Source organism: Myotis daubentonii, chromosome 15, assembly GCF_963259705.1.
Source record: "Myotis daubentonii chromosome 15, mMyoDau2.1, whole genome shotgun sequence".
Taxonomy (NCBI): domain Eukaryota; kingdom Metazoa; phylum Chordata; class Mammalia; order Chiroptera; family Vespertilionidae; genus Myotis; species Myotis daubentonii.
In genome coordinates, this window is record NC_081854.1 from 1,795,409 (window position 1) to 1,820,451 (window position 25,043).

At 62.4% G+C, this 25,043-nt stretch overlaps 2 protein-coding genes across 4 annotated transcripts in view; both read left to right on the plus strand.

The window, feature by feature from the left end:
- Nucleotides 1-25,043, plus strand: part of LOC132216037 (popy Class I histocompatibility antigen, A-1 alpha chain-like) — a 296,300-nt gene that overhangs the window by 124,642 nt on the left and 146,615 nt on the right. The gene's annotated exons all lie outside the window — the stretch shown is intronic.
- On the plus strand, nt 6,678-23,609 carry ZNF787 (zinc finger protein 787). Of its 3 annotated transcripts, none has more exons than XM_059665032.1 (3): nt 6,678-7,050; nt 16,731-16,819; nt 21,925-23,609. In XM_059665032.1, exons 2-3 carry the CDS (start codon nt 16,741-16,743, stop codon nt 22,986-22,988), a joined length of 1,143 nt encoding a protein of 380 aa, XP_059521015.1. In that variant the 5' UTR covers nt 6,678-7,050; nt 16,731-16,740; the 3' UTR covers nt 22,989-23,609. The 3 variants fall into 3 exon arrangements, with proteins under 3 accessions (XP_059521015.1, XP_059521017.1, XP_059521018.1); XM_059665034.1 differs by lacking the exon at nt 6,678-7,050 and adding an exon at nt 7,313-7,970; XM_059665035.1 differs by lacking the exon at nt 6,678-7,050 and adding an exon at nt 8,013-8,413.

Here is a 25,043-nt window from a genome sequence, read left to right on the forward strand (position 1 = left end):
ACGCAGGGAAAGCTGGTGGATATCCCGCCAAAACCCTCCCCAAGACTCTCACCCGCAGAAAAATAAGAGATCGGAAGCCCTCGGGGGGGGCAAAGACTCAATGCTGGCTCCCTCTAGAGCAGGAACATTTTACTTTTTTTTTTTTTTTATAAAAATACCTTTATTGATTTCAGAGAGGAAGGGGGAGAGAGAGAGAGAGAGAGAGAGAGAGAGAGAAACATCCATGATGAGAGGGAATCATGGATCGGCTGCCTCCTGCACGCCCCCAACTGGGGATTGAGCCCGCAACCCGGGCATGTGCCCTTGACCAAATGGAACCCAGGACCCTTCAGACTGCAGACTGACGCTCTATCCACTGAGCCACACCAGCCAGGGGGAACCTTCTAGTTTCTCCTGAACTCTTAGGGTCAACACCAGACTTCGAGCCAGGGGAGCACTGGGCAGCGGCAGCTCCGCCCTGGCCTACCCCAAAACGTGCCCTGGCCGGTGTGGCTCAGTGGATAGAGCGCCGGCCTGCGGACCGAAGGGTCTCGGGTTCGATTCCGGTCAAGGGCACGTACCTCGGTTGCAGGCCCCTCCCCGGCCTGAGCCCTGGTCAGGTGCATGCAGAAGGCCACCAATCGATGTGTTTCTCTCACATCGATGTTTCTGTCTTTCCCTCTCTCTTCCACTCTTACTAAAAAAAAAAAAAAATCAATGGAAAAATGTCCTTGTTGATGTTGTTTGGGAACGGTGACGCTGAGGTGAGCTCGGCGTGCAGGATGAGTTTGGAGAAGCAGAGGGCTACCGCTCGCTCAGGCGTGTAGCAATGCCCCCAAAGCCCTCACGGCTTTTATCTGGGGAGTCCAGCAAATGACAATGGAGTACAGCAAGTGACAGTGACTAACAGGCATGCTTATGAGATCATCAGAGCTAAGTTATACATTACACTATTTTTTAAAAAATGTATTTTATTGATTTTTTACAGAGAGGAAGGGAGAGAGAGAGAGTTAGAAACATCGATGAGAGAGAAACATCGATCAGCTGCCTCCTGCACACACCCCGCTGGGGACGTGCCCGCAACCCAGGCACATGCCCTTGACCGGAATCGAACCTGGGACCCCTCAGTCCGCAGGCCCACGCTCTATCCACTGAGCCACACCGGTTTCGGCTGCACTATTAATTTCCTATGTTATACAAAGACCCTTCCCACCTGCAGCAGTGCGCCCTCCCCTGAACTTTCCATGCCCTCGTGGGCTATTTATCACCTCAAGGAAAGTCCTGCCTCTGAACAATAAGTCTGGCGTGCAAGACTTGGTTCTGACGCGGCCCGCTTGCAGGCCCCCGCCTTTTCCCGGCAGAATGTCCTCTTCCAGTTCACTTCATTCCGCTTGACCGCTACAGTCCTCGGGTTAGAATTAAAAAAAAAAAAAAAAAAGAGTGCTAGATTAAACCTAGATATAGACATAGAGAGAGAGATACAGACATATACACAGAGATAAACATAGAGGTAGGGATAGATGCAGAGATAAAGGTAGAGAGATAAACAGAGAGACAAACAGAGAGATGTAGTAGTAGATAGAGACCTAGAGATAGAGACACAGAGATAGAGATAGAGATAGAGAGATAGATAGAGATATTTCCATAGAGAGAGACTCCCAGCGGGCCCTCTGCCCTTCACCTCCCCTCTGAGGAGCCAGGGGCCAGGGAGATGTGAGGTGCACCGTGGAACCAGCAACCCAACCCATCTCATGTCGGGTCGTAATATCAGGATTTTAAAACCGAGCCCCTCGGGCAACGGCAACGAGAGGGAAGCGTCCCAGGCCCCTTACAGGCACCAGGCATCCAGGCTGCAGTTTTTTTTTAATTTTTTAAATATATTTTTTATTGATTTTTTTACAGAGAGGAAGGGAAAGGGATAGAGCAGGGGTCCTCAAACTACGGCCCGCGGGCCACATGCAAATACAAATATTGTATTTGTTCCCGTTTTGTTTTTTTACTTCAAAATAAGATATGTGCAGTGTGCATAGGAATTTGTTCATAGTTTTTTTTTAAACTATAGTCCGGCCCTCCAACGGTCTGAGGGACAGTGAACTGGCCCCCTGTTTAAAAAGTTTGAGGACCCCTGGGAAAGAGAGTTAGAAACATCGATCAGCTGCCTCCTGCACACCCCCTACCGGGGATGTGCCCGCAACCAAAGTACATGCCCTCGACCGGAATCGAACCTGGGACCCTTGAGTCTGCAGGCTGATGCTCTATCCGCTGAGCCACACTGGTTAGGGCAGCGGTTCCCAACCTAGGGGTCAGTTCCCAACCCAGGGGTCGCGACCCCTTTGGCGGTCGAACGACCCTTTCACAGGGGTCGCCTAAGACCATCCTGCAGATCAGATATTTACATGACGATTCATCACCGTCGCAACATGACAGTGATGAAGTAGCAACGAAAATAATTTTATGGTTGGGGGTCACAACACGAGAAACTGTATTTAAAGGCCCAGAAGGTTGAGGACCACTGGGTCAGGGTAAGGCTGTAGTTTTCATAGCTCCCAGGCCCCAGGCCCCTCACAGGCACCAGGCATCCAGGCTGCAGTTTTCATAGCTCCCAGAGCAGTTGCCCGCCGCCCTCAGGGCTGCAGGTTGTAGTTTATTGGCTCCGGGAGACACCACTTAACCAGCTCGTTAATGTTCCCATAACATTCTGTGATCCCCGAGCGGCTTTCGCCTGGAGTGCAGCCGGCTTGGGTGAATGGGGTCATGATGTATTTTTAACATTAAGTTAAAGCGGATTACGTTGGTCCTTAAGGAGGTCTGCCAGGGTTTTGTTGTTTGTCTATTTCATTTTGCTTTGTTTTGGGTAATCCCCTCCTCTCCTTGGGTGTCAGGAGTTTTTTAGGGGACAAGTGCAGTCAATAGCGAAGTCCCATTTGGGGATTTTTATTCTTTTTTTTATTGTCTTTTTTATTTTTATATTTTTTGGGGGGGATTTTTATTCCTTTTCTTTTGGATTTTTATTCTTTAACAGATGTCGTTAGAAAAGCATTCTAACGTTTCACCGATAAAGAAGGTTAGGCCCCTGACCCGTGGTCCTGAATGGTTAGAGCGTCCGTCAGAGCACGGAAGGGTTGGAAGTCTGATTACCCGTCAAGGGCACATAATTAGGTTGTGGGTTCAATCCCCAGCCAGGGCACATACGGGAGGCAACCGATCCATGTTTCTCTCTCTCTCTTCCCCTGTCTCTAAAAATAAATAAATAAATAAATAAAAAAATCATATCCTCTGGTGAGGATTTTAAAAAATAGTTTATGTTTTCTTTTTTCCTAAGGGAGTTGCTTTGATCTGAATGTTTATGTTCCCACCACATTCATTAAAATTTATTTATTTTATTTATATATATATATATTTAGTTGATTTCAGAGAAGGGAGAGATAGAAACATCAATGATGAGAATTATTGATTGGCTGCCTCCTGCACGTCCCACACTGGGGGGGATGGAGCCCACAACCTGGCATGTGCCCTTGGCCAGAATCAAACCTTGGGACCCTTCAGTCTACAGGCCGATGCTCTATCCACTGAGCAACACCAGCCAGGGCTATTTATTTATTTATTTATTTGAGAGAGAGAGAGAGAGAGAGAGAGAGAGAGAGAGAGATTGATTTGTTGTTCCACTTATTTATGCATTCATTGGTTGCTTCTTGGATGTGCGCCAAGGAACCAGCAACCCGACCTATCTTATGTCCCATGGATCGAACCCACAACCTTGGCGTATCAGGATGATGCTCTAACCAGCTGAGCTACCCAGCCAGGGCATGTCCCACCCCTGCCCCCCTCAAATTCATGTTGAAATCCTAATGCTCTAGGTGATGGCGTTAGGTCAGTGGTTCTCAACCTTCTGGCCCTTTAAATACAGCTCCTCATGTGGTGACCCAACCGTAAAATTATTTTCGTTGCTACTTCATCACTGTCATGTTGCTACTGTTATGAATCGTCATGTAAATATCTGATATGCAGGATGTATTTAGGCGACCCCTGTGAAAGGGTCCTTCGACCGCCAAAGGGGTTGTGACCCACAGGTTGAGAACCGCTGCGTTAGGTGATGGGGCCTCTGGGAAGGTGGCGGGTCCTGAGGGTGGAGCCTTCGTGAATGGGCTGGTGTCCTTATAAAACACCCCAGGGGAAGCCCTGGCCCCTGCCCCAGAAGCCGGCCACGAACCAGGCAGGGGCCCCCACAGGCGCCAGAACCCTGACCCAGGACTTCCAGCCTCCAGAACGGAGAGCAGTAAACCTCCGCGGTTCATAAGCCACGGGTGAGTGGGATGCTGTTACACCGCCTGGGCGGGCTGAGGCAAGAGTACTCGTGTGTGTGTGTGTGTGTGTGTGTGTACGTGTGTGTGTACGTGTGCACACGTGTGCATCACCATGTGCAGCACCTGTTCCTGCGAGGACGCGATGGGAGAACGTGACTGCAGAGACCAGCAGTGCCCAGCTGGCCACACTCGAGTGGATATTATTATTATTTTGTTGTTGTTAATCCTCACTTAAGGATATTTTTTCCATTGATTTTTTTTTAATATATTTTATTGATTTTTTACAGAGAGGAAGGGAGAGGGATAGAGAGTTAGAAACATCAATGAGAGAGAAACACTGACCAGCTGCCTCCTGCACACCTCCCACTGGGGATGTGCCCGCAACCAAGGTACATGCCCTTGACCGGAATCGAACCTGGGACCCTTGAGTCCGCAGGCCGACGCTCTATCCACCGAGCCAAACCGATCAGGGCACCATTGATTTTTTTTTAAAAAAATATGTATTTATTGATTTCAGAGAAAAAGGGAGAGAGACAGCTAGAAACATCAATGATGAGAGAGAATCATGGATCGGCTTCCTCCTGCATGCCCCTACTGAGGATCAAGCCCACAATCCGGGCATGTGCCCTTGACCGGAATTGAACCCGGGACCCTTCAGTCTGCAGGCTCCGGACGCTCTATCCACTGAGCCATACCAGCTAGGGCTTTTCCATTGATTTTTTAGAGAGAGCGGAAGGTGGGGGGGTGGGAAGGGGCAGAGAGAGAGACAGAGAAACATCACTGTGGGAGAGACACATCAATTGGTTGCCTCCCACATGTGCCCCAACCAGGGCCGGGGATCCAACCTGCAACTCAGGTGCATGCCCTTGGCCAGGAGTCGAACCCAAGATCCTTGGATGCCAGGGCCTAGGGCTGTACCTGTCCCTCTGTTCTCAGAGGCATTTACCTTTCTGAAGGCGAGACAGACATATCTTGCTATTCCATGCACCTACAGTCCTGTTGGTTTTTTAAAAATGTATTTTTTATTGATTTCAGCATGTGTCCTGACCGGGAATCGAATCCTGACCTCCTGGTTCATAGGTTGATGCTCTACACTGAGCCACGCGGGCTGGGCAATGCAGTCCTGCTTGTGTGTGTGCCCGTGTTTTCCTCTCCCGGAAGATGCTATTAACACAACAACGCACATCTTATGGTTGACGCTGACTGAGGAGTTAGGGTGTACCGTGGCCAGGGGAGTAGGAACAATACTAATGAGCAATACCAATCCACACAATTTTCACCGAGAGCTGTGAGCCCGGAACGGAGGTATGAGACCGTGAAAGGTGTTATTCCTGTGTGACGGGTACTGCATCCCCTCTTCCGGACTCCCAGGCTTGGCGACTGTGATGGCGACAACGGGATGGTTGTAAATGATCACAGATCATCTGGCCAAGGACAGGGCAGGGGAGAAGCTGCAGGGGGCAAATCGTGATTTATAAACACACATCGTATAGGTCCTCAAGGCAGCGGTTCTCAACCTGTGGGTCGCGACCCCTTTGGGAGTCGAACGACCCTTTCACAAGGGTTGCCTAAGCACATCAGAAAACACATATATAATTACATATTTTTTGTGATGAATCACTATGCGTTAATGATGTGCAATTTGTCACAATGAAAATACATCCTGCATATCAGATATTTACATGACGATTCATAACGGTAGCAAAATTACAGTGATGAAGTAGCCACGAAAATGATTTTATGGCTGGGGGTCCCCACAACATGAGGAACCGTATTGAGGGGTCGCGGCATGAGGAAGGTTGAGAACCACTGGTCTAGGAGAATGCTCACAAGACCAGCCCACCTTGCAGGAGGCCAGCAGGCGGGTCCTGGCGGCTGTGACTCAGTTACATGTGAGAGGTGGCGGCCAGGTGCCGGGGTGCGAGCCCGTGACCTCTCTGCGCCCCCCTCCTTATCTGCAAAGTGGGCGCACATTAGAGGCCAGGACTAGGACCTTCTGCAGGCAAAGCCCTTGGAGACGCGCTCGGACCTGGGTTTTCGCTCCAGAAGGGGAAACTGAGGCCGAGAGGGGGGCGTGGACCCGGGCGGCGCCGAGGCCAGCCGCACGCTCCGTCCATCGCCGGAGGGACCGGGGTCGCAGGGGACGGTCCCTGGCACCTCGCGTGGCACCGCGAGGGCGTCGGCAGGGAAGGGGTTACGACGATAGAGACGCCTGGAGGACCCGGCGGCGCGAGAGGCCCTGGCCACTCGCCGCGCACCTCCCGCCCGCGGCCCGGCTCGGGGAGCACACTGCGCAGGCGCCAGGGCCCGGCTCCCGGGGTGCGGGGGGAGGGGGGCACCTCCCCAGACACCGGAAGTCTCCGCCTAACGGGCCGACCCGCGCCTCCATTCGGGGGAGGGGGCGGGGCCGCAGCCCCTCCGCGCGCGGCGCCATAGAGCGCGGCCGGAGGACCCGCGTCCTAGACGTGCCCGGAAGTGGTTTTCTGAGCGCCGGCTCCGCACCATCGAGCCGGGGGGCGGGGGGCGGGGGCGGCGGCCAAGGGGGTCGCGGGCTCACCTTCCTAGAGCGGCCAGAACGGGGTGGCGGCCAGAGGGGGTTGGGGGGAGGGGGGAGCGGCGCGGGCGGAAGCGGCCAGGAAGGTCACTTCCGGCCTGGGCGCCCGTCCCCCTGACCCCAGGGTCTGAGTCGCCGCTGCCGCCGCTGCCACCATCCGTGAGGGAGGCGAGAGGAGGAGGAGTGCGGCGCGGCGGCCCCGGGACCGAGGAGGTGAGGGGAGGGTGCGGGGGGCCGGAGGGGCGTGCGGCCAGGGCCGGGGGGCGCGCCTCCGGAGCCGGGCTGCGGACGGGGGGCGGGCGGGAAGGCGGACGGCGAGCGCGACTGGGCGTGAGTGCGCGTGCGCGCCGCTGGGGGGGCGTGAGGGCGCGCGGCCGGCGGGGCGGGGGGTCCCGCCGGGGAGCGCGTGCGGGGCGGGGAGTGCGCGTGCGCGGCCGTGCAGGTCGGGCGCGCGCCCGGGAGGAGCGCGCGTGCGCAGCGCCGGGGGCTTGGCCCTGGGGCTCGGCTCCGGGTGGGGTCGCCGCGGTCCCGGCTCCCAGCCACCGCCACCCCCCCTCCCCCCAAAATCCTGCCGGCCAGTGGTGGCCGGAAGTGGTGGCGACTCCGGAGGGAAGTTGAGGCCCCGGTGGGGGCGGGGGCCGCGCGGAGGAGCCTGCCTGACCGGAAGCCTGTCCCCCGCTCCTTCCCCTTTTCAAAGCACCTGGGCCCGTTGCTGCCCCGGGCGGGCCGCGTGCGGACTTTGGTCCGGGCGGTAACTGCGGGCGTTCCGGCGGCGGAGGCTCATTCATTCGCCGGGCGCGGGCGGGGGCGGAGAGCGCGTGCGCCCCGCGAGGGGGAGCGGCTGGGCCAAGGTCAGGCCCCGTGTGGTCCGCGGTGCAGGGCGAAGGCGGCGGCGGCCGGGCCCGCTGTGTTCCCCACTCCCGGCCGCCAAGGGGGACACCCCAGGCCACGGAGTTGAGGAACCCTCGGACCCGCGGGGTCCTGCCAGATCAGACGGAAAAGTGACCCACAGGCTTGAGAGGCGGCAGCGGGAGTGGACGCAGGGTCCGCGGTGCGGGCACCAAGGACAGGGCCCGGGGCAGGGACGCAGAGCTGGACACAGCCCCACCCGCTGACCAGGACCCTGTGGAGAGGTCGCGGGCCGCGGGAGCCCGGGGCGGGGGGCATCAGCCCGGCCCAGCCCAGAGGAGGGACTTGGCTGGGCTCCCCTGTGTTGGCTGGTGCCAGGCCCCAGGTTGGGCAATGCCGAGGGCCCCGGGCGCGGCGGAGCGGGCCTGGCCGGGCGCACAGGTGCCGCTGATCCTGGCTTAGCTCCTCCGGAGTCTGTAAGCCTCTTTGCCGGCGCAGCTGGCCGCGCGGCCGCCTCTGCCCGGGGAACATTCATATCAGATTCCTCCTGGCCTTATCTCTCGTCTTTGCCTTTTCCTTCTGGAAGCCTCCCAGGGCCAACCCGCCCCCCGCCCCCCGCCCCCCGCCCCCGGGGGTGCAGGGAGGGTGTATCCCGGCGCTGGCCCGGCTCTCGGGCAGACGCTCTGGGTCTGAACCCAGCCCCGCACTCAGACCTCTGGGACCTTAGGTAAGGCAGCTGGGGCTCCGCCCGGATGGAGCAGGGATGGCGACAGTGTTGACCTTGGAGGGCCTCCTTCCCACACCCCGCGGAGGGGGTAGGGGGTGCAGAGGGCCGCGAAGCCAGGTGCTCCCGGGCTGCCCTCTGCCCCTTCTCCAGCCCCGTGACCTTGGCCCTGTCACTTCCTCTTCCCTTAAGGTGAAGAGCACAGCCCACTCTTCATTGGACAAGCCGTGTCCGCCCTGTGTGGCCACGCGGCGGCCGGTGCAGCCCCTGCTCGGGCGGGAGGGGAGGTCCGTGGGCACACACGGCTCGAGGTTCCCAGGGGCCAGGCCCAGGCCGGGCAGAGGGGTTGGGGGTGCAGAACGGTTCCCGGAGCCCTGGGAGCCCCCTGGGGGTGATGTTACCCGGGTGCTCTCCTGGTTCTTGACTTTGTACAGGGAAGATTTCACAACGCGAGTTCAGGTGACTGAGTGCATTTATTACAGCGGGACCGCGGCGCGAAGGAGGGACTTGAGAAGAAGAGGAAAGATCACAGTGGCAGGAATGAGCCTGGTCTTGGCTGCCTTGGCCCTTAGAGAGCAAGTCAGGGAGGCACCAGAAGCGAGCCAGCGGGTGTTACAGAGAAGGGCCCTGGGAGAAAGGGCGCAAGGACACACCCCTTAGGGCGGAGGGAGAGGTGGGTGCGGGTTTTGTCTTAAAGGTTATTTTAATCCTCACCCTAGGATATTTTCCCATTGATTTGAGAGAGAGAGAGAGAGAAAGCCAGAGAGAAACAGCGATGTGAACACATCGGTTGGTTGCCTCCTGCACATGCCCTGTCCAGGGCCCAGGCTGGGGAGGAGCCTGCAACCGAGGTCCGTGCCCTTGACGGGAATCGAACCCGGGACCCTTCAGTCCGCAGGCCTCCCCTCTGTGCACTGAGCCACACCGGCCAGGGCTGCCTTAAAGGTTTCTCTCTGTTGTGGAAAGGCAGGGTTTCTAGGGGAAGCCTGGGGGAGGGCCTCAGTAGGATATTCGGCAGCGTTCCAGGTGTGTCCCTCAGGGCTGTGGTCACCGCTGACTGGTCAGCGCCAGGGCAGGGGTCACAGGTCACTGCAGTGGGTCCTGTCGGCAGGCCGCTCTTGCCACTTTCCCCGCCTGGAGCTGAGCCACCCAGGCCTGGATGTTATCTCTGGTTTGACCAAAACTCTGTCTCCAGGGTCCGCAGACCTGAGGACTTGTTCCTCAGCATTTGATGCCGCCAGAACCTCACCGCCTGAGGGCTGGTGCTGTATGTACCCCGAGAATTGCACAAAGGACCCCCGAAAAGTCAAATTAAGGAGTCTTTATTCAAAAGCCGGCGGCTGCGCGGGGGCATTAGCTCTCCAAATCTCGAAGCCCCGAGTGACTCCAGTACCGAGCTTATAAAGACGAAAACCACGTCCTGCTGGATGTTGGAATGTGGAGCGATCCTGTGAAAGCAGGTCGTACAGAAGCAAACTGAGCAAAGTTAGTTATCGCTACAAGTTAATTATAGTTTTAGTTCTTGGAGCCATTGAGTCAACGGACAACATTCCTGGAGCCACTGAGTCAACGGAAAAGCCATTAAAGCAGTGTTTGCGGTTCTGGTCCGCGGGCACAGGAGCATAACCTGTAAAGCCGTCGTGTGGGCTGGCAACATGATGGGTGGTTTATGAGATTCCAGGTCTCATGCTGCAAACGGAGGTTTGACTCCCCTGTTGTGTCAGCAGCAGGTGTGCCCAGCAGCCCGAATGGCAGGGTTAACGTTTACATAGCAGCTTCTCCCGAGACGAGTGTCACTGCCTCACCGCTTCCCTTGATGCTCGGGGAGAGGCTGTGCGAGGGAGGGGCCGGTGCCGGATGGGCCAGTGTGCATCGCTCTGTTTCCCTCCCACTCGCCGAGGAACCCTGCTTCAGGGGGGATGCCCAGGGCAGTGGGCTGTCCCGTCTCCAAGGACAGAGGACCTGACCAAGGGACCCTGGACTCCAGGAGGCCAGCGGCAAAGGCCTCCTGACCTCACGCTCCTCCCTGACGGTGAAGGTGCCCGCTCTCGCTCACCCAGCACTGCCAGGTGCCTGCCTGTGCCCCGCTCTCTCAGAGCCCCCAGAGGCTGGGGGTGGAGGTGGTCCTGTGTTAGGGGACAGTCCAGTGCAGGCCCCGCACAGCAATGGGCACGGCTGCCGGCGGTTCCAGAGCTCGGTCCTTCCCTGGGAGGCACGCTGGGGACTGACTTCCTCTGCCCGAGGTTGGGGTCTGGGGGGCCAGGATGCTGTCATGGGGCTGGTGGGGCTACTAGCTGCTGGCTGACTCCGAGACCAGCCCCTGATGTCAGGCAGGACTTTCACGGGGGCAGGACCGGGCAGGGGGGGAGCTGGGGCTGTCGCACCACCAGGCCAGCAGCCCTGCTGCAGGAGCACAGGGCGCGGGGTTTCCCGGTCAGTCTGCCCTGGCCTCTGGGCTCAGAACACCGCTTCCCCCGCCCCCAGGAAAGGGGAGCCTGTGTGGCCTCACTGATGCTGGGGGCCCAGCCTCCAGCCCAGGCGCGTCAGAGCTGGGTTCCCGGGGCTGCTGTGTGCGGGTCCGTGCTGGAGCGCTCGCAGTCTGCCGGGGTTGGGATGGGATGGGGGCCCCCAGAGATGCAGGACTCAGCTGTAGTGATGGGAGGGGCAGGGACAAGTGCCATGTCCTAGGGGAGGGGCAGAGCTGCCGTGGAGACCGGCCGGCCCGGGACCCCCAGCCTGCTGCTCTGGCGGTGACGCCGGCCACTGCCCTCTTGTCTGAGCTCCGTCAGCAGTACTGGGCCCTCACCAAGCACCTGGCTCAGGGGCACCTCACACACCTCCACTCACTGATCCTGACGCCAAGGTCACGTGGTGGTGCGGGGGGGGGGGGGCGCGAGTCCGACCCGGGCAGCCAGCCCCAGCTTGTCCTCCCCTCCCCGGGGGGTTGGAGATCAGGCTATGGTGCCCACAGCACATGGTGCCCACAGCACATGGTGCCCACACACCCTGCGCCTGGGGTCTTCAGGGGGCCTGTGCCTGGTGAACGTTCTGCTGTTTGAGGCAGGACAGTGAGCTGAGGGAAGGCTTCCTGGGGGAGGTGCTGTTGTCGTGGGCCTGGCAGCAACCCTGGAAGCGCCTGCAAGAAAGGCCAGGGCCGGAGAGTGCCGCCCCCCCCCCCCCCCCCCCAGGCTAGGCCGGCCGAGAGGGGCGACAGCACAGGTGGCCGGGCGCTCCAGGTTTTGTTGGCCTGCAGAGCGTCTTTGTTAAACAATTTTCAGTCACTCACCAACTTTTAAAATCTGGAAATGCTGGTTGGCAGCAGGTGGCCAGGGCTGTGTCCCTGCCACTCCCAGGTGGGCCTGCTGCAGGTCAAGGTTCTAGGAGTTCCAGAACTTCTCCGTCTCTGCAGAAAGGGAGTGTGCGGCCCAGTGCGCACCCTGGGAGCTGCCGCGGACAGACGGAGGCTGGCAGCGAGGTGTGAGTCCGGGAGGCCTGGAGGCCAGGTGGTGAGCGGGGAGGAACAAAGCAGTGAGGCTCCCAGAGGCACCTGCTCAAGGCGAGAGCAAGGAGGGAGCGGGGCCTGCCCTGTCAGCTCTGTCACCCACCCGGGGACCGAGGGGGGCGCAGGTCACAGCTGGGACTAATCTCCCACCCGCCCAGGCAGGCGGGACTCTGTACAGACCCGGCTGGGGGCGGGGATGCTCTGGCCGCAGGTGGGGGGGGGAGACGCCAGGTTTGGGGCCCAGAGGGAGGGGCAGAGAGCTCACAGAAAAGGGAAGTGAGGGCAGGCTCTGTGCTGTGGGGCTTCCCACTGCGGCCTGTGGCTCAGGAGTGACCGCGGCTGCAGTCGGTGTGCGGGTCCGAGGCGGCGCTGAGTCAGCAGCTGTGGGCAGCCCCCTGGAGGAATCACCTGTGGACGCTGGGGGAGGGCGGGGGGGGGGAGGCCTGCGATGTGATCTGGGGCAGGCACCTCGGGGCGGGGACCCAGCTCACCCTGGAAAGGTGAGCCGGCCAGGCCGGTGGGGGACTGGCAGGCTTTCCAGAGAAGGGGCGGTGGGCTGGGAGTGAGGGGCGAGGGCAGAGCGCTGACCGGTGGTTGGAGTCGGTGCCGTGCACGTGCGGGGGGTGGGTGGGTGGGTGGGGCTGGGTGAGGCGGGGTGACGTGACCTGAGCCGCCTGTAAAACCCAGCGTGCCGAGGGGATTCCCACGCTGCCCGCTCAGGGCTGCTGGTGTCGGCTGGGGGTGTCTGTCAGGACAGCGCTCTGGGGGCCTCCTATGGTCCCCCAACTGCTTGTGTGGGCGTGCGTCCAGGGACTCACACTTGCTCGCTGGGCCAGTGTTTCGGGGAGCACATGGCTCCGCCTCCTGCGGGAGGGCTGTGAAGGGGCCGCAGGTGTCCGTCCGCTGTCTGCTGTGGGCACGTGGGCCCTGTGACCCTGCCTCTGTGGGGCGTGTGCTGTGTGGTGCGGACCTGTCATTTCTCGGGGGGGTTGCCCAGGAATGGCTTGCGGGTCCCACGGCCCCCCGCAGTGCACGGCTCCTGCTCCCCGTCCAGCCCACCTGTCGCTGCTCTCGTGCCCACCAGCAGCGTGCGGCCCGCACCGGCTTCATGTGCACGTGGGTCCCCGTGGCGGCGATGTTGGGCATCTTGTCACCTGCCTGGCAGCCCCGGGCACGTTCTCTTTGGAGACATGGCTGTTCTGATCCTTTGCCTTTAAGAAATATATACTTTTATTGACTTCAGAGGGGGAGGGAGAGGGGGAGAGGGATAGAGACATCCATGATGAGAGAGGACCATGGATCGGCTGCCTCTTGCACGCCCCACACTGGGGATGGAGCCCGCAACCTGGGCCTGTGCCCTGACGGGGAATCAAACCGTGACCTGGTTCATAGGTCGATGCGCAACCACTGAGCCAGGCTGGCCCGGCCCCTTTTTAACGTTTGTTTGGAAGGAGTGACTTACAAAGATGTGTTCTCTGTGGTGTGAGGTGGAGGGGGGGAAGGGGAGCACGCATGCACATGACGGCGGGGTGGGCGTCAAGGCTGAGAAGTAGCCACTGGATTTGGTGACCAGAGGGTGGGAGGGGGCAGTGGTTAGGGAGTGGCCGGGAGGTCAGGGGAGGAGATGGAGGGGAAGCAGGGGGTGGGGAGAAAGCCAGCAGGTACATGAGAGCGGGGTCTGGGGCAGAGAGCAGACAGTGGGGGGCAGCGGTTCCTGCCAGGGGAGGAGGAGAAGCCAGGAGGCTGCAGGGAGGAGGCTGGCAGCAGAAGAAAGCGGGTAATTGGCGGGCAGGCTTCCAGGGAGGTGGGAGGGAGCTAATAACACAATAACAGTAATTTGTCTGCAGCTTACCAGCCCAGGCCCCACAGCTCTGCCTGCTAATTGGGTCGCCCCAGGGCCCGGCCAGCCGGGGTGGCTGGGGAGCGGGGACTGTGGGGGGCTTGGAGCTTCCAGCTGAGAACTGGGGGAGCTGGGTGGGAGGCCGAGCAGGACAGGAGCCCCCTTGCAGCCTCAGAAGTCCCATTCCAGGGTCAGGCTGGCTCCGCATTGCCCTCCGTGCTGTGGGCCCCGCTGAGCTGTGGGCCCGGCTAGCGGTTTGGGGCTGCCCAGGCCACTGTGCAGTCACCCCGCGGGGAGGGGCAGGACCAGAGGCTCAGCAGCTGTGTGTGTGAGTAAGCGACTGAGCGGACGGGCGAGGAGGGACCTGCGTCACGTGCAGGGAATGCCCCTTATTTAAGTGTTACGTGCAATCTTCAGTAGTTTTTTAAAAAATCTATTTTTACTGACTACAGAGAGGAAGGGAGAGGGAGGAGAGATAGGAACATCAGTGATGGCAGAGAATCACTGATCTGCTGCCCCCTGCCCACAACCTGGGCATGTATGCTTGACCGGAATCGAACCGGGACCCTTCAGTCCGACCCTCCAGCAGCGAGGACGTGCATGCCCTTGAGGCTCCCCAGGACCCTTGCAGCTCGCACCCTCCTGGTCCTCACGCTGAGGCCCAGGGCGTGTAGGTCCCTGAGAGGCACAGGCCCCACCCCCACCTGCCAGTCCGGTCGCCTCCCCGCTGTCTGCAGGGAGCAAGGTCCCCTGCCTCTCAGGCTCTTAGGGTTTCCAGCTGGGAGGACTCAGGTAACAGGAGCCTGAGAACTGTTTCCATGGCCGGGAGGCCGGGGGTGGCCGGGCCGGGCTGGAGCCGCAGGGTGGCAGGGGACTGGGACACAGGGGAAGAGGTCCTGTGACCACAGTCTGCACAGATTTCTCCCTGGGCTGGCCTCCCTGCCGCCAGAGATAAGACTTCCTCCTGCACAGCGGCCCTCTCCCCGGGTGGGGGAGGGGAGGAGAGGGGAGGAGAGGGGAGAGGAGGGGAGAGAGCTGCTCCAGGAAGAAGGGCTGAGCACTTGTTGTACCTGCTGTGGCCTTGAAGTCAAGATTAACCAGCCGAGTGGACTGCTCAGGGCAGATTTTTTTCTCGAGACCAGCCCTCCTGCCTCGCCCCCCCCGCACTGTCTTCCTGGCTCTCCCGAATGGAAACCATGTGCGTGGCGTTTCCGTGTCGGGCTCTGCTGGGCCCTGGCAGTGGGCTCCTGGCCGTCAGCACCTGCGGAGCGCGTGGGGGTCTTAGGCGGCCGACCTTGACCGCTGCAGACAGGACCACCGACCCGGACTGCTTAGCCCAGGACGGCCCCGGCTCCCCTGGAGGGAGAGGACGACGCCACTGCCCCCCTGGAGGCTCGGCGGGAAGCCCCCCTCTGGCTGCACCGGAGCCCCTGGCAAACGAGTTTGGCCGGGAAGGCAGAGCCGCAGCCTCTCCCGCCCGCCGCCACCCACACATGCCCGGCAGCTTCCTGTTCATTCTTTTCCGCATGTTTAATGTTGACGGTGTAAACAGAAGGCCATGCAACTGTTTAAAGCCTACCCGCTTTTTAACTGGGCCATGCTCGCTGCAACATTCCCCTTTACCAACGCGTGCAGTTCCGCCGTTCACACACAGCGAGCAGCCCTCCTGCCAGAGACACCCGAGTGCCAGCCGCTCTGTCCCGGACACCGGGCGGCCCTTGGTGGCTGCCCCTCGCCCGCCTCTGGGTCCTCTGGTTTCCGGCCGACGTTAGGAGCAGCACTGCCCTGACAGCGCGGGCACCCCTAGGGCGGAGCCAAAGCCTCCCCGGGTAACTGCTTCCCCCCAGGACCCGCCAGGCCGTTCCCACACCGGCTGCGGGGCGACCGGCGTGGGCCCCTGTGGGTGCCCGTGTCTACCAGGTGTGGCCCGAGTGCCCAAGATGGTTACTTTTAAATATATTTTTGTTGATTCTAGAGAAGAAGGAAGAGGGAGAGATAGAAACATCAATGACGAGAACCAGTGATCGGCTGCTCCCTCACACTCCCCTCTGGGGATCGAGCCCACAGCCCCGGCATGTGCCCTGACCCGGAACTGAACCGAGGCGCAACCTCTGCAACACACCTGGCCCCTGCGGCCCTCCCATGTCACACAGCCCTCGTGGCCACCAGGACACCCACTTGCAGTCTCCCCTCAGCACAGAGGCACTCCATCCCTTACTGTGAACGATTGGGAAAGGAAGGTTTCAGGAAAAGGTTACAGTCGCTCTCCTGTCATCAGCAGGGCAGCTGCTTCCCGGCGGTGCCACCTGTGGGCGCCCCCTGCTGCCCTCACTGCCCGCCCACGGGGCTCCGGTTCCTTCCAGTTTTCCCTGATCGGAATCTCGCTGTGATGACCTTTTTGGGTGCAAGAAGTTTGTGTTGAGCCGGAGGAGCGGTCACCGGCCAGGGGCCGCCTCGATGGGCCGGGTCACGTGGGCCGTGTCGGTTTCACTGCCCGGCAGCCCTGTTGCAGGTGCTGGGCACCCAGTGGTTGCAGGGCCACCAGGAGGGGGCGAGGGGTGTCTTTGAGGTAGTAACAGCCCGCGGCCCAGGGGAAGACCTCTGAGGCCTGAGCCCCCGTCCCAAGCCCCCACCCACCGGGTGACCTCGCGGCCCCGCCTCGGCCGGTGTGCTGGCTTCAGCTGCCGCATCTGCTAAACGGTGTGATGCCCCCTTCGCACCGCTTCTCCTTCAGGCCAGGCCTCCTGGCCTCTTCCTGCGGGATTCCGTACCTGAGAGTGCGGGGAAGGGCGGGGGCCGCGTGGCCGCAGGTCTCTGCACGCGTGGGAAAGGAGGCCGGTGGTTCTGGACGGCTGCAGCCTGGCGGTCCCCACCGTCCCGCTGTCCGCAGGGCCATGCGGGGCCTCTTAGCTCAAGCGCGGTGGGAGCCGAGCGCCCCTGCCCTCCGGTGAGCTGTCCTGTTCCCTCCCTCCCGACAGGGACCCACACATGGAGCTGCGGGAAGAGGCCTGGTCTCCGGGGCCGCTGGATTCCGAGGACCAGCAGATGGCCAGTCACGAGAACCCAGGTGAGGCGGCCGGCGGTCAGCTGACCCGCGCCCTCGCCCTGGCCCCCTCCTGGGCTCCCTGGGATCACCCAGCCTCCCTCCGGAGGCCCCGCACCGTAACCCCGCCTGGGCGGACCCCGACAGGCCGCCTCCCCGCCCCTCGTTAGGTGTCCTTCCCCGAAGGCCACAGGCCGCTCCCCAGCACCCAGGGGCCCGGGCCACCCCTGCTCCCCCAGAGCCCTGCGCCTGCCCCTTCTCTGTGGCCCTCGGTTTCCCCGGGCAGGAAACTAGACCGGGGGCGGCCAACCCAGCGCCGGTGCTGGGAGATGGCCGGGCCGGGCCGGGGGGAGCCTGCGGGGGGGTGGGGGGGAGCGCTGGGCATCGGGGTTCCTAGGTGAGATCTCGGCCTTTAAACGCGGAAACGGGTGTCGCTCAGTGAAACATGGTCCGGGTTCAGTAAAACTCACCCCAAGGAGGCAGCGTGTTCCCGTCCCGGGCTTCCACCTCGGCTGGGGCGGCTTCGAGCCAGGACCACGCCGCCACGTGGTCGCAAACTGCCGTAAAGGGCCTGAGCGGAAGCACTTCCGGTCTCCCAGGCCCCGCCCCGCCCCGTAGCGGAAGTGAGAGCCGCCTCGTCTCTAAAACGTCCTCCACGCGGAGGCGCTGTCGGCGGCCCCAGGATGGTCCCGGCCGGTGAGCGGGCCGACAGCCCCTCCCGCGTCCCGGTGTGAGCTGCACCCGACGGAGGGGGCCGCCCCATCGCCCCCAGCTCCCTGGGCCGCCGCCCTGCTCCCTGCCACGCGCGTGGCCTCCGTGCCCTTTAAACATTAGCTGGCGAGTCTGGTTCATGGAGGAAGTTCCAAACAGGGTGACGGCTCCGCGTCGCCCCACCAGCCGCCCTGGGGGTGTGGGTTCGTGTTTTCCTGCGGCATTTTATTTATTTATTTATTTTTAAACTTAAAAAAAATATATATATATTTTATTGATTTTTTACAGAGAGGAAGGGAGAGGGGGTAGAGAGTTAGAAACATCGATGAGAGAGAAACATCGATCAGCTGCCTCCTGCACGCCCCCTACTGGGGATGTGCCCACAACCCAGGTACATGCCCCCAACCGGAATCGAACCTGGACCCTTCAGTCCGCAGGCGACGCTCTATCCACTGAGCCACACCCGTCACGGCATCCTGCGGCATTTTAAACCCCCACATTATCTCATTCCGCCTACACATTCCCCAGCAGATCAGGACTAAAACCCAAACAAGACCCCCCACCCGGCTACAACCGTGTGTCTCCCATGACCTGCCACTCCTGCTGCCACCCAGCACCCAGTCCGGGTCCAGGGTCCCAGGTTGTCTCCCTCCACATGCGCGTGCGCCCGGGAGTCAGGGGAGTTTAGTTCTAAGGTCGCCGGTCACTCTCTTCAGACAACCTCAGAGGCGGGCCTCACCCCCCGTCCAGCTCGCTGCCCCACGGTCATACGGTCATACCGTCACCCTGTCACCCCCTGTTGGAACCCTCTGTGGGGGCCGCCCCTGGCGCACCAATAGGCCCTGCGGCTTGGCTGCGTCCCTGCGTCGGCTGAGCTCGGGCCGCCTGTGACGGACGGTGCTGGGCTCAGGCCCACGAGGTCTCTCTCCCCCGGCCTGTCTGTGGGGCCTGGGGCGGGTCGGCGCATGGGGGGCGAGGCGACCCCCATGGAAAGGTGAGTGGCACCCCCAGGCAGCAGGCCCACGGAGGAGGAGCAGTGAGGGGGTGCTGAGCCCTAATGGGCAGAGAGGATCTGGACAATGGGGGCAGTGCCAAGGCCCCGGCAGAGCTCTGAGGAGGTCGGGACCGCTCCGAAGAGAAAGTGGGCGGTGCCAGCCCAGGAGTCGCCCTGCACCCCTCCCCGCCGGACACTGGACTCCATGGTCTCTCCTGCATGAGGCCGTGGGGCCTGCCGGGCCCCAACCGTGCGTCTCAACACCAGGATCAATGGCTGCACCGACTGCCCCGCCATCCCTGCCTCCACTGTCCACAGCTGCCAGCGCGAGCCTCTTGAAATGGAGCCAGGTCCTGGCTCATCTGGAGGGGTGCCCATGCCCTGCACCGCTCACTGACCTGTGACCCCCCTGGCACGGGGCCCCAGCACGGACGCGTCCGCAGCGCAGACGGGAGCCCTAACTTGTTCAGCGTTACACACGGATTCCCGGTCAGCCTCTGGAGGGGCCTCGCCAAGGAAGGGCTGCCCGCCGAAGCACATGCCGGGCTGTGACCAGCGGAGGACAGTGCCACGGGGAGCAAAGGCCCCGGGGAGAGGGAGGGAAGACAGGAGGCAGCGAGGCGGGACCTGGGGGCCCCCCAAGAGTGGCTCCGCCAAAGGACTGGAATGGCCTGGGCAGCGGGCTGGGGGGCGGTGCCAGTGGTTAACTGGGCAGTTGCTGTGCGAGCCAGTGGCTGCTGCGGGCCCTGAGATGAGCCTGGCCCAGCCATCGCCCTGGGGAAGCCACCGGAACCGGAGGAAGGGCAGGCGGGGGCTCCTGGCGTGCGAGGGCCCCGTGCCAGGGGGGTCACAGGCCAGTGAGCGGTGCAGGGCATGGGCACCCCTGACCGTGGGGAAGGAGCCTGCTTCCTGGCGGCCCAGCAGCCCTCAGCGTGAGTGTCCCCGACAGGGACATGACCTCGGAGTCGCGGAGACTGGCTTGTTCAGGCTCAGGCCCTGCTCGGGGCTCCTGGCGGGGAAGGGGACTGACCAGCAGCCCGAGCGCCCTCCGCCAGGAGAACAGCGTCCGGGCTCCTGGGGCTGGGAGCTGCCTGGGGCCCTCGGGGAAGGCCGAGCCGGGGACAGTCCCCCACCCCCCAGCCCGTGGAGGAGGAGCCATGGGCAGCCTTTCCCCAGGTCGTCCAGGGTGAAAGACTCCCTCCCCGAGGCAGTGGCTTCACAGACCTGGTGCCCTGGGCCCCGGTGCGGACCAGGAGGTCGGCCTTCAGGACCCGGCGTCTGAAGAAGAGGTTCCAGCCCGTCCCCACCCCGCGGAGAAGCGGCTCGAGAGGAGAGGCGGAGGGACACTCACCGGGCCTGGCTGCCTCCGCCCTGCCGGAGGCTGTGGACCCCACAGCGAGTTCTACCATCCTCAAGGCCTGAAGTCGTTTCCATGGTCACTTCCGGCCGCACACTCCCAGCCCCGCGTGTCTACGTGGGACTGAACTCAAGTTCCCGGGAGCAGGTCTCCCACCTGCCATTCATCCCCAGGCCAGCGCCCCGCTGTTGGTCGGTCCCTGACCTCGCCGCTCCGCTGTGCTGCCCAGTCAAGGGCGAAGACACCAGGGCGTTGGGGGAACCTCAGAAATGTTACCACACCCTGGCCGGTGTTGCTCAGTGGACAGAGCAGCGGCCTGCGGACCGAAGGGTCCCGGATTCGAATCTGGTCAAGGGCACGTACCTCAGTTGCAGGCTCCTCCCCGGCCAGAGCCCTTGTCAGGGCTCATGCAGGAGGCAACCCATCGATGTGTGCCTCTCACATCAATGTTTCTTGTGTCTTTCCCTCCCTCTTCCACTCTCCCTAAGAATCAATGGGAAAATATCCTTGGGTGAGGATTAAAAAAAGAAGAAAATGTATCATTTCCTGTGTTGGACATCCGCCGGCAGCGTGTCCAGGCTCCTGAGCTGGTGCCCTGGCAGTGCCCCGCACTGCACCAACTCCCGGCTGTCATCATGGATTCTCCCTCCCTCCTGGGGGGGCGCTGCTGAGGTGCTGGGGTCAGCACAGGCCTCACCGCAGGTGGCGCACCATCTCACAGTGAACACGGGATCTAGGGCAGAACACGCCTGGGGCTGGCTGGCTCCCCTGCCTGGCTGGCTCCTCTGCCTGTTGCCTTGGCCCCGGTCCGGGTGGCCCCCACCTGGAGTTCCCAGGGTGGGATGTGAGGGGTGTGGGCCGGCCAGCGACAGGGTGACAGCCATCCAGGTCCATCTTGGGCCCTTAACTACAGGTCCCACATGTGGGAGACGGAAGCGACCCCCAAAATGCGTAGAAATACAGAGGGTCCCGACACTGAGGGAGGGAGGATGACATCATCTACAGGGGAGGGAGCTCTGGCCACTGGGCAGCTCACTGAGAGGCCCCCTAGGGTGGGAGAGGCCCCCTAGGGTGCGTGTCTGGGCCCCACATGGCAAGCCCATCTGCCTGGGACACGCTGACAACATGTCTTAGGTACGAAGGTCCCTGTGAGCCCCAGATAGAGTTGGCGGGGATAAGCCAGCAGCCACAGCCTGCGGTGCTGGCATCCACACATCAGTCCTCCCAGGTTTGCCAGTGGGGGCTCAGGGACAGTGTTGAGAGCTTGGTGCCCGACTGTGTGGTGCTGGAGTGGGCAGAGGTGTGTGTGTGTGCGTGTGTGGTGGGGGGAGAGGGGGTGCGCTGACCAAGCCCAGGGGTCAGAGCCATGCAGGGGGCAGGCAGGAGGGCGGGTTGAAGCCCTGCCCTTAAAACGTGGTGGCAGCCAGGCCTGGGTAAAAATTGCTGTTTAATATTTTAACCCTGCTGACTTGGTTTCTGTAATTATCTGCTTGCTAAAATAATAGAAAAGTTATTTTGATTTCCTGAACTTACATACGTTATCCCATTCGATTGAATACTCCATTGGTTGTGGTTTGAATGCCCCATCGATTGTGATGTTACTGGTCTTTCGAAACACGTTCCTCTGCACCTGGAGACCAGGACAGCACAATTACTAAATGGCTCAGCGACTCCAAGTAATGTGTTTCCGCTGACTCAGTGGTTCTAAGACCCGAAACTATAATTAATCTATGTAAGATAACTAACTTGCTCAATCTAAGCTTCTGTAAATCTAAGCTTTTTGCAACCAGGTTCCTCATTCCAAACCCCGAGAGGTAATCAATGCCTTTGTGCTATTTGCCTATATCGGTCTGATATTTCGGCCAAGGGGGGGGGCACTGCGAGATTTGGAGAGCAATTGCCCCTAGTCCGGGCTTTGAAATAAATGTGGCTCCTTTAATTCTACTTCTTGGGGCTTCCTTATGTGATTCGCGGGGTACAGTACAACACCCTGGCCCGCCTGCGCGCTGATGCCGAGGGTCCTGCCCGAGCTGGTCTCTGACTCCCCCTCCCGCTCTTGTCTTCCAGTGGACATCCTCATCATGGACGATGACGACGTGCCCACCTGGCCCCCCACCAAGCTGTCCCCGCCCCCTTCGGCGCCCCCGGCCGGCCCCCCGCCCCGGCCGCGCCCGCCGGCGCCCTACATCTGCAACGAGTGCGGCAAGAGCTTCAGCCACTGGTCCAAGCTGACGCGGCACCAGCGCACGCACACGGGCGAGCGGCCCAACGCCTGCACCGACTGCGGCAAGACCTTCTCGCAGAGCTCGCACCTGGTGCAGCACCGGCGCATCCACACGGGCGAGAAGCCCTACGCCTGCTCCGAGTGCGGCAAGCGCTTCAGCTGGAGCTCCAACCTCATGCAGCACCAGCGCATCCACACGGGCGAGAAGCCCTACGCCTGCCCCGACTGCGGCCGCAGCTTCACGCAGAGCAAGAGCCTGGCCAAGCACCGGCGCTCGCACAGCGGCCTCAAGCCCTTCGTGTGCCCGCGCTGCGGCCGCGGCTTCAGCCAGCCCAAGAGCCTGGCGCGCCACCTGCGGCTGCACCCCGAGCTGTCGGGCCCCGGCGTGGCGGCCAAGGTGCTGGCGGCCAGCGTGCGCCGGGCCAAGGCGCCCGACGAGGCGGCGGCGGCGGACGGCGAGATCGCCATCCCGGTGGGCGACGGTGACGGCATCATCGTGGTGGGCGCGGCGGGGGAGGGCGCGGCGGGGGCGGCGGCGGCGGGCGCGGGGGCCAAGGCGCCGGGGCCCCGCTCCCGGCGCGCGCCCGCCCCCAAGCCGTACGTGTGCGTGGAGTGCGGCCAGGGCTTCGGGCAGGCGGCCGCGCTCCTGGCGCACCAGCGCGCCCAGCACGAGGACGCGCTCGGGGCGGGCGGCGAGGAGCCCGCGCACATCTGCGTGGAGTGCGGCGAGGGCTTCGTGCAGGGCGCGGCGCTGCGCAGACACAAGAAGGTCCACGCGGTGGGCGCGCCCTCCGTCTGCAGCCGCTGCGGACAGAGCTACTACCGCGCCGGCGGGGACGAGGAGGACGACGGGGACGAGGCGGCGGGCGGCCGGTGCAGCGAGTGCCGCGGCGGGGAGGCCCGGTAGGGGTGGGGGCCCGGGGGGGCAGGGCCCCTCGGGCTCGGCGGGAGCGACGGCGCAGGACCCAGAGACCCGGGGAGAAAATGGACCGAGGGGCCCGGACCCGCAGCGACCTCCCTCCCGGGCCCGTCCCGGGGTGCAGTGGCCTGGGGAGGGGCGCGGGGTGCTCCCCTCGCCACCTTGCCCGCTGCGCCCTCCCCGCGCCCGAGCGCGGACCTGGCTGCCCCCTGTAGGCTCTCGGCCGAGCCCGAGATAGACGATGTGAACTAGCGACCAAGCGACGACAAACCCACCCGCGAGACCAGTGCCCGCTTTCTCTTCCCCTCCGTCGGGGGCGTGACAGAGCCGAGAGCAATCGGGCCCTTCCTTTCGGAGGGGGGCCCAGGGAAGGGAAAGAGGGGTCCTTCTCCCTTTTAGAGTTTTCTTTTAATTGTACCCACCCCACCCCGTCACCATTATTTTCTCCCCTCCCGCGGGCCCCGTCCTCTTTCTCGCCCGAGCCCGCCCTCCCCGTCCTGGGTCCGGGGCGCAGGAGTGCGGAGCAGAGGGGCCCCTCGGAGAACCGTCCTGTTCCGCGGCCTGGGCGCGTGGAGGAGGGGTGCGGGGCCAATAAATGGCACTATCCGACTTCTGCTGTGCGTGGTTCTTGGGGGAGGGAGGAGGAGAAGCTGAGCAGGGGCCCTGCGCTGGGGCCGGGGTGGGGGCGGGGGCAGCCGCCTGGGAGCTGCCGGGGGAGACCGTGCGGAACCACCTGGGTGCGGGCTGCGCTGTTTTCCTAGAGCGGACCCGGCCCGGGCACCTGCAGTGGCTGCGGGCCTCCCAGGCTCGTGAGGGACGGGAGCTGACTGCTGCCTTGTTGTTTGGTTAATTGTCGCCCGAGGATATTTTTTCATTGATCTTCTGGGAGAGTGGAAGAGAGGGAAACGGGTGTCAGAGAAAAACATGGCTTGGCTGTCTCCTGCTCGCGCCCGGAGGGCCGGGGAGGAGCCTGAACCAAGGAACGTCCCCCTCCCCTTGACCCGCATCGAACCCGGGCCCCTTCATTCCCCAGGCCGAGGCTCCATCCACTGAGCCGCACGGGCCAGGGCCACTGCTGCTTTCTAAAGTGGACACATGGGTCGTGCTCACTCCGGAGCGGGGCCAGGTGGCTTCTCCGCGGGGCGAAGGGCCCGCACCACGCCCCCGTCTGCTTCCCCGCGCCCCGTGGACCTCCCGGGTCGGCTTCCCGAGGACTGGCCAGAAACGCACCCTTCTCCCTCCTCACGTCCCCCGACGGGGGCGGAAGGCGGCCACTTCCCAGCCTCAGAGCGACCCTGGGAGCAGAACAGGGGCCTGCGGGAAGTTACGGTCTGCAGGGGCCAACCAGCCGGGAGGCGGCCGGGCGCAGCACAGGGTCCCGGCGCCTGTTGTCCAGGGCCTGACTGGGTCCCCCCAGTCGCTGGAGCGGCCAGTCCTGCAGGGGAGGGCTGCTGGGTGGGGGGCTCGTCAGGGTGGGCCCTCTGATGCCCTCCCGGTTCCCGGAACCCACGGCCAGGGTCCTGGGGACCCCTGTCCCTAGGATTTGGGAGGCGGCCGCGGGCTGCTCTGTCGGGGCGGGGGAGGGGGGGGGAGAGCCCTGCCAGGGGGTTTTCAGCCGGGCTGGACGGGCGGAGGCTGTGCAGAGGCGGTCGGGGTTGGGGATGGGGAGGGAGGGCGGGGGAGGGGGGGCTCCGTGCTCACGCTACCACAGCGGAGGAGAGGGGTTGGCGGCAGAGGAGGGGCTGGAGGAGGAGGAAGCGAAGTTTCCGGGTTGAGCCTTAATCTGCCAGCCGGGGCCCTGCTTCCCTGGAGCAGATCACTCCGCCCCCCCCCCGCCCCCCCCCCCGCCCGCCTCAGGTGTGGAGACCCAGAGGCTCAAAACCACGTGCAGCCCGCCACCTGGCCGAGGGGTGTGGCTCTCCCGGACTTATGAGGCCGTCCTGTGCGTGATTGTCGGTCAGAAAGTCACGTTTTCGAGGGCCATCACCTGCTTGGAATGGGTTTATTTTGAAAACTCAGGTCACTTTAAAGGGCGGAGGGGTG

Coding starts and splice junctions, on each gene's coding strand:
- ZNF787 (XM_059665032.1), top strand. CDS start 16,741: ATGGAGCTGCGGGAAGAGGCCTGGTCTCCGGGGCCGCTGGATTCCGAG. Junction 16,820..21,924: donor GGCCAGTCACGAGAACCCAG/GTGAGGCGGCCG, acceptor CTTGTCTTCCAG/TGGACATCCTCATCATGGAC.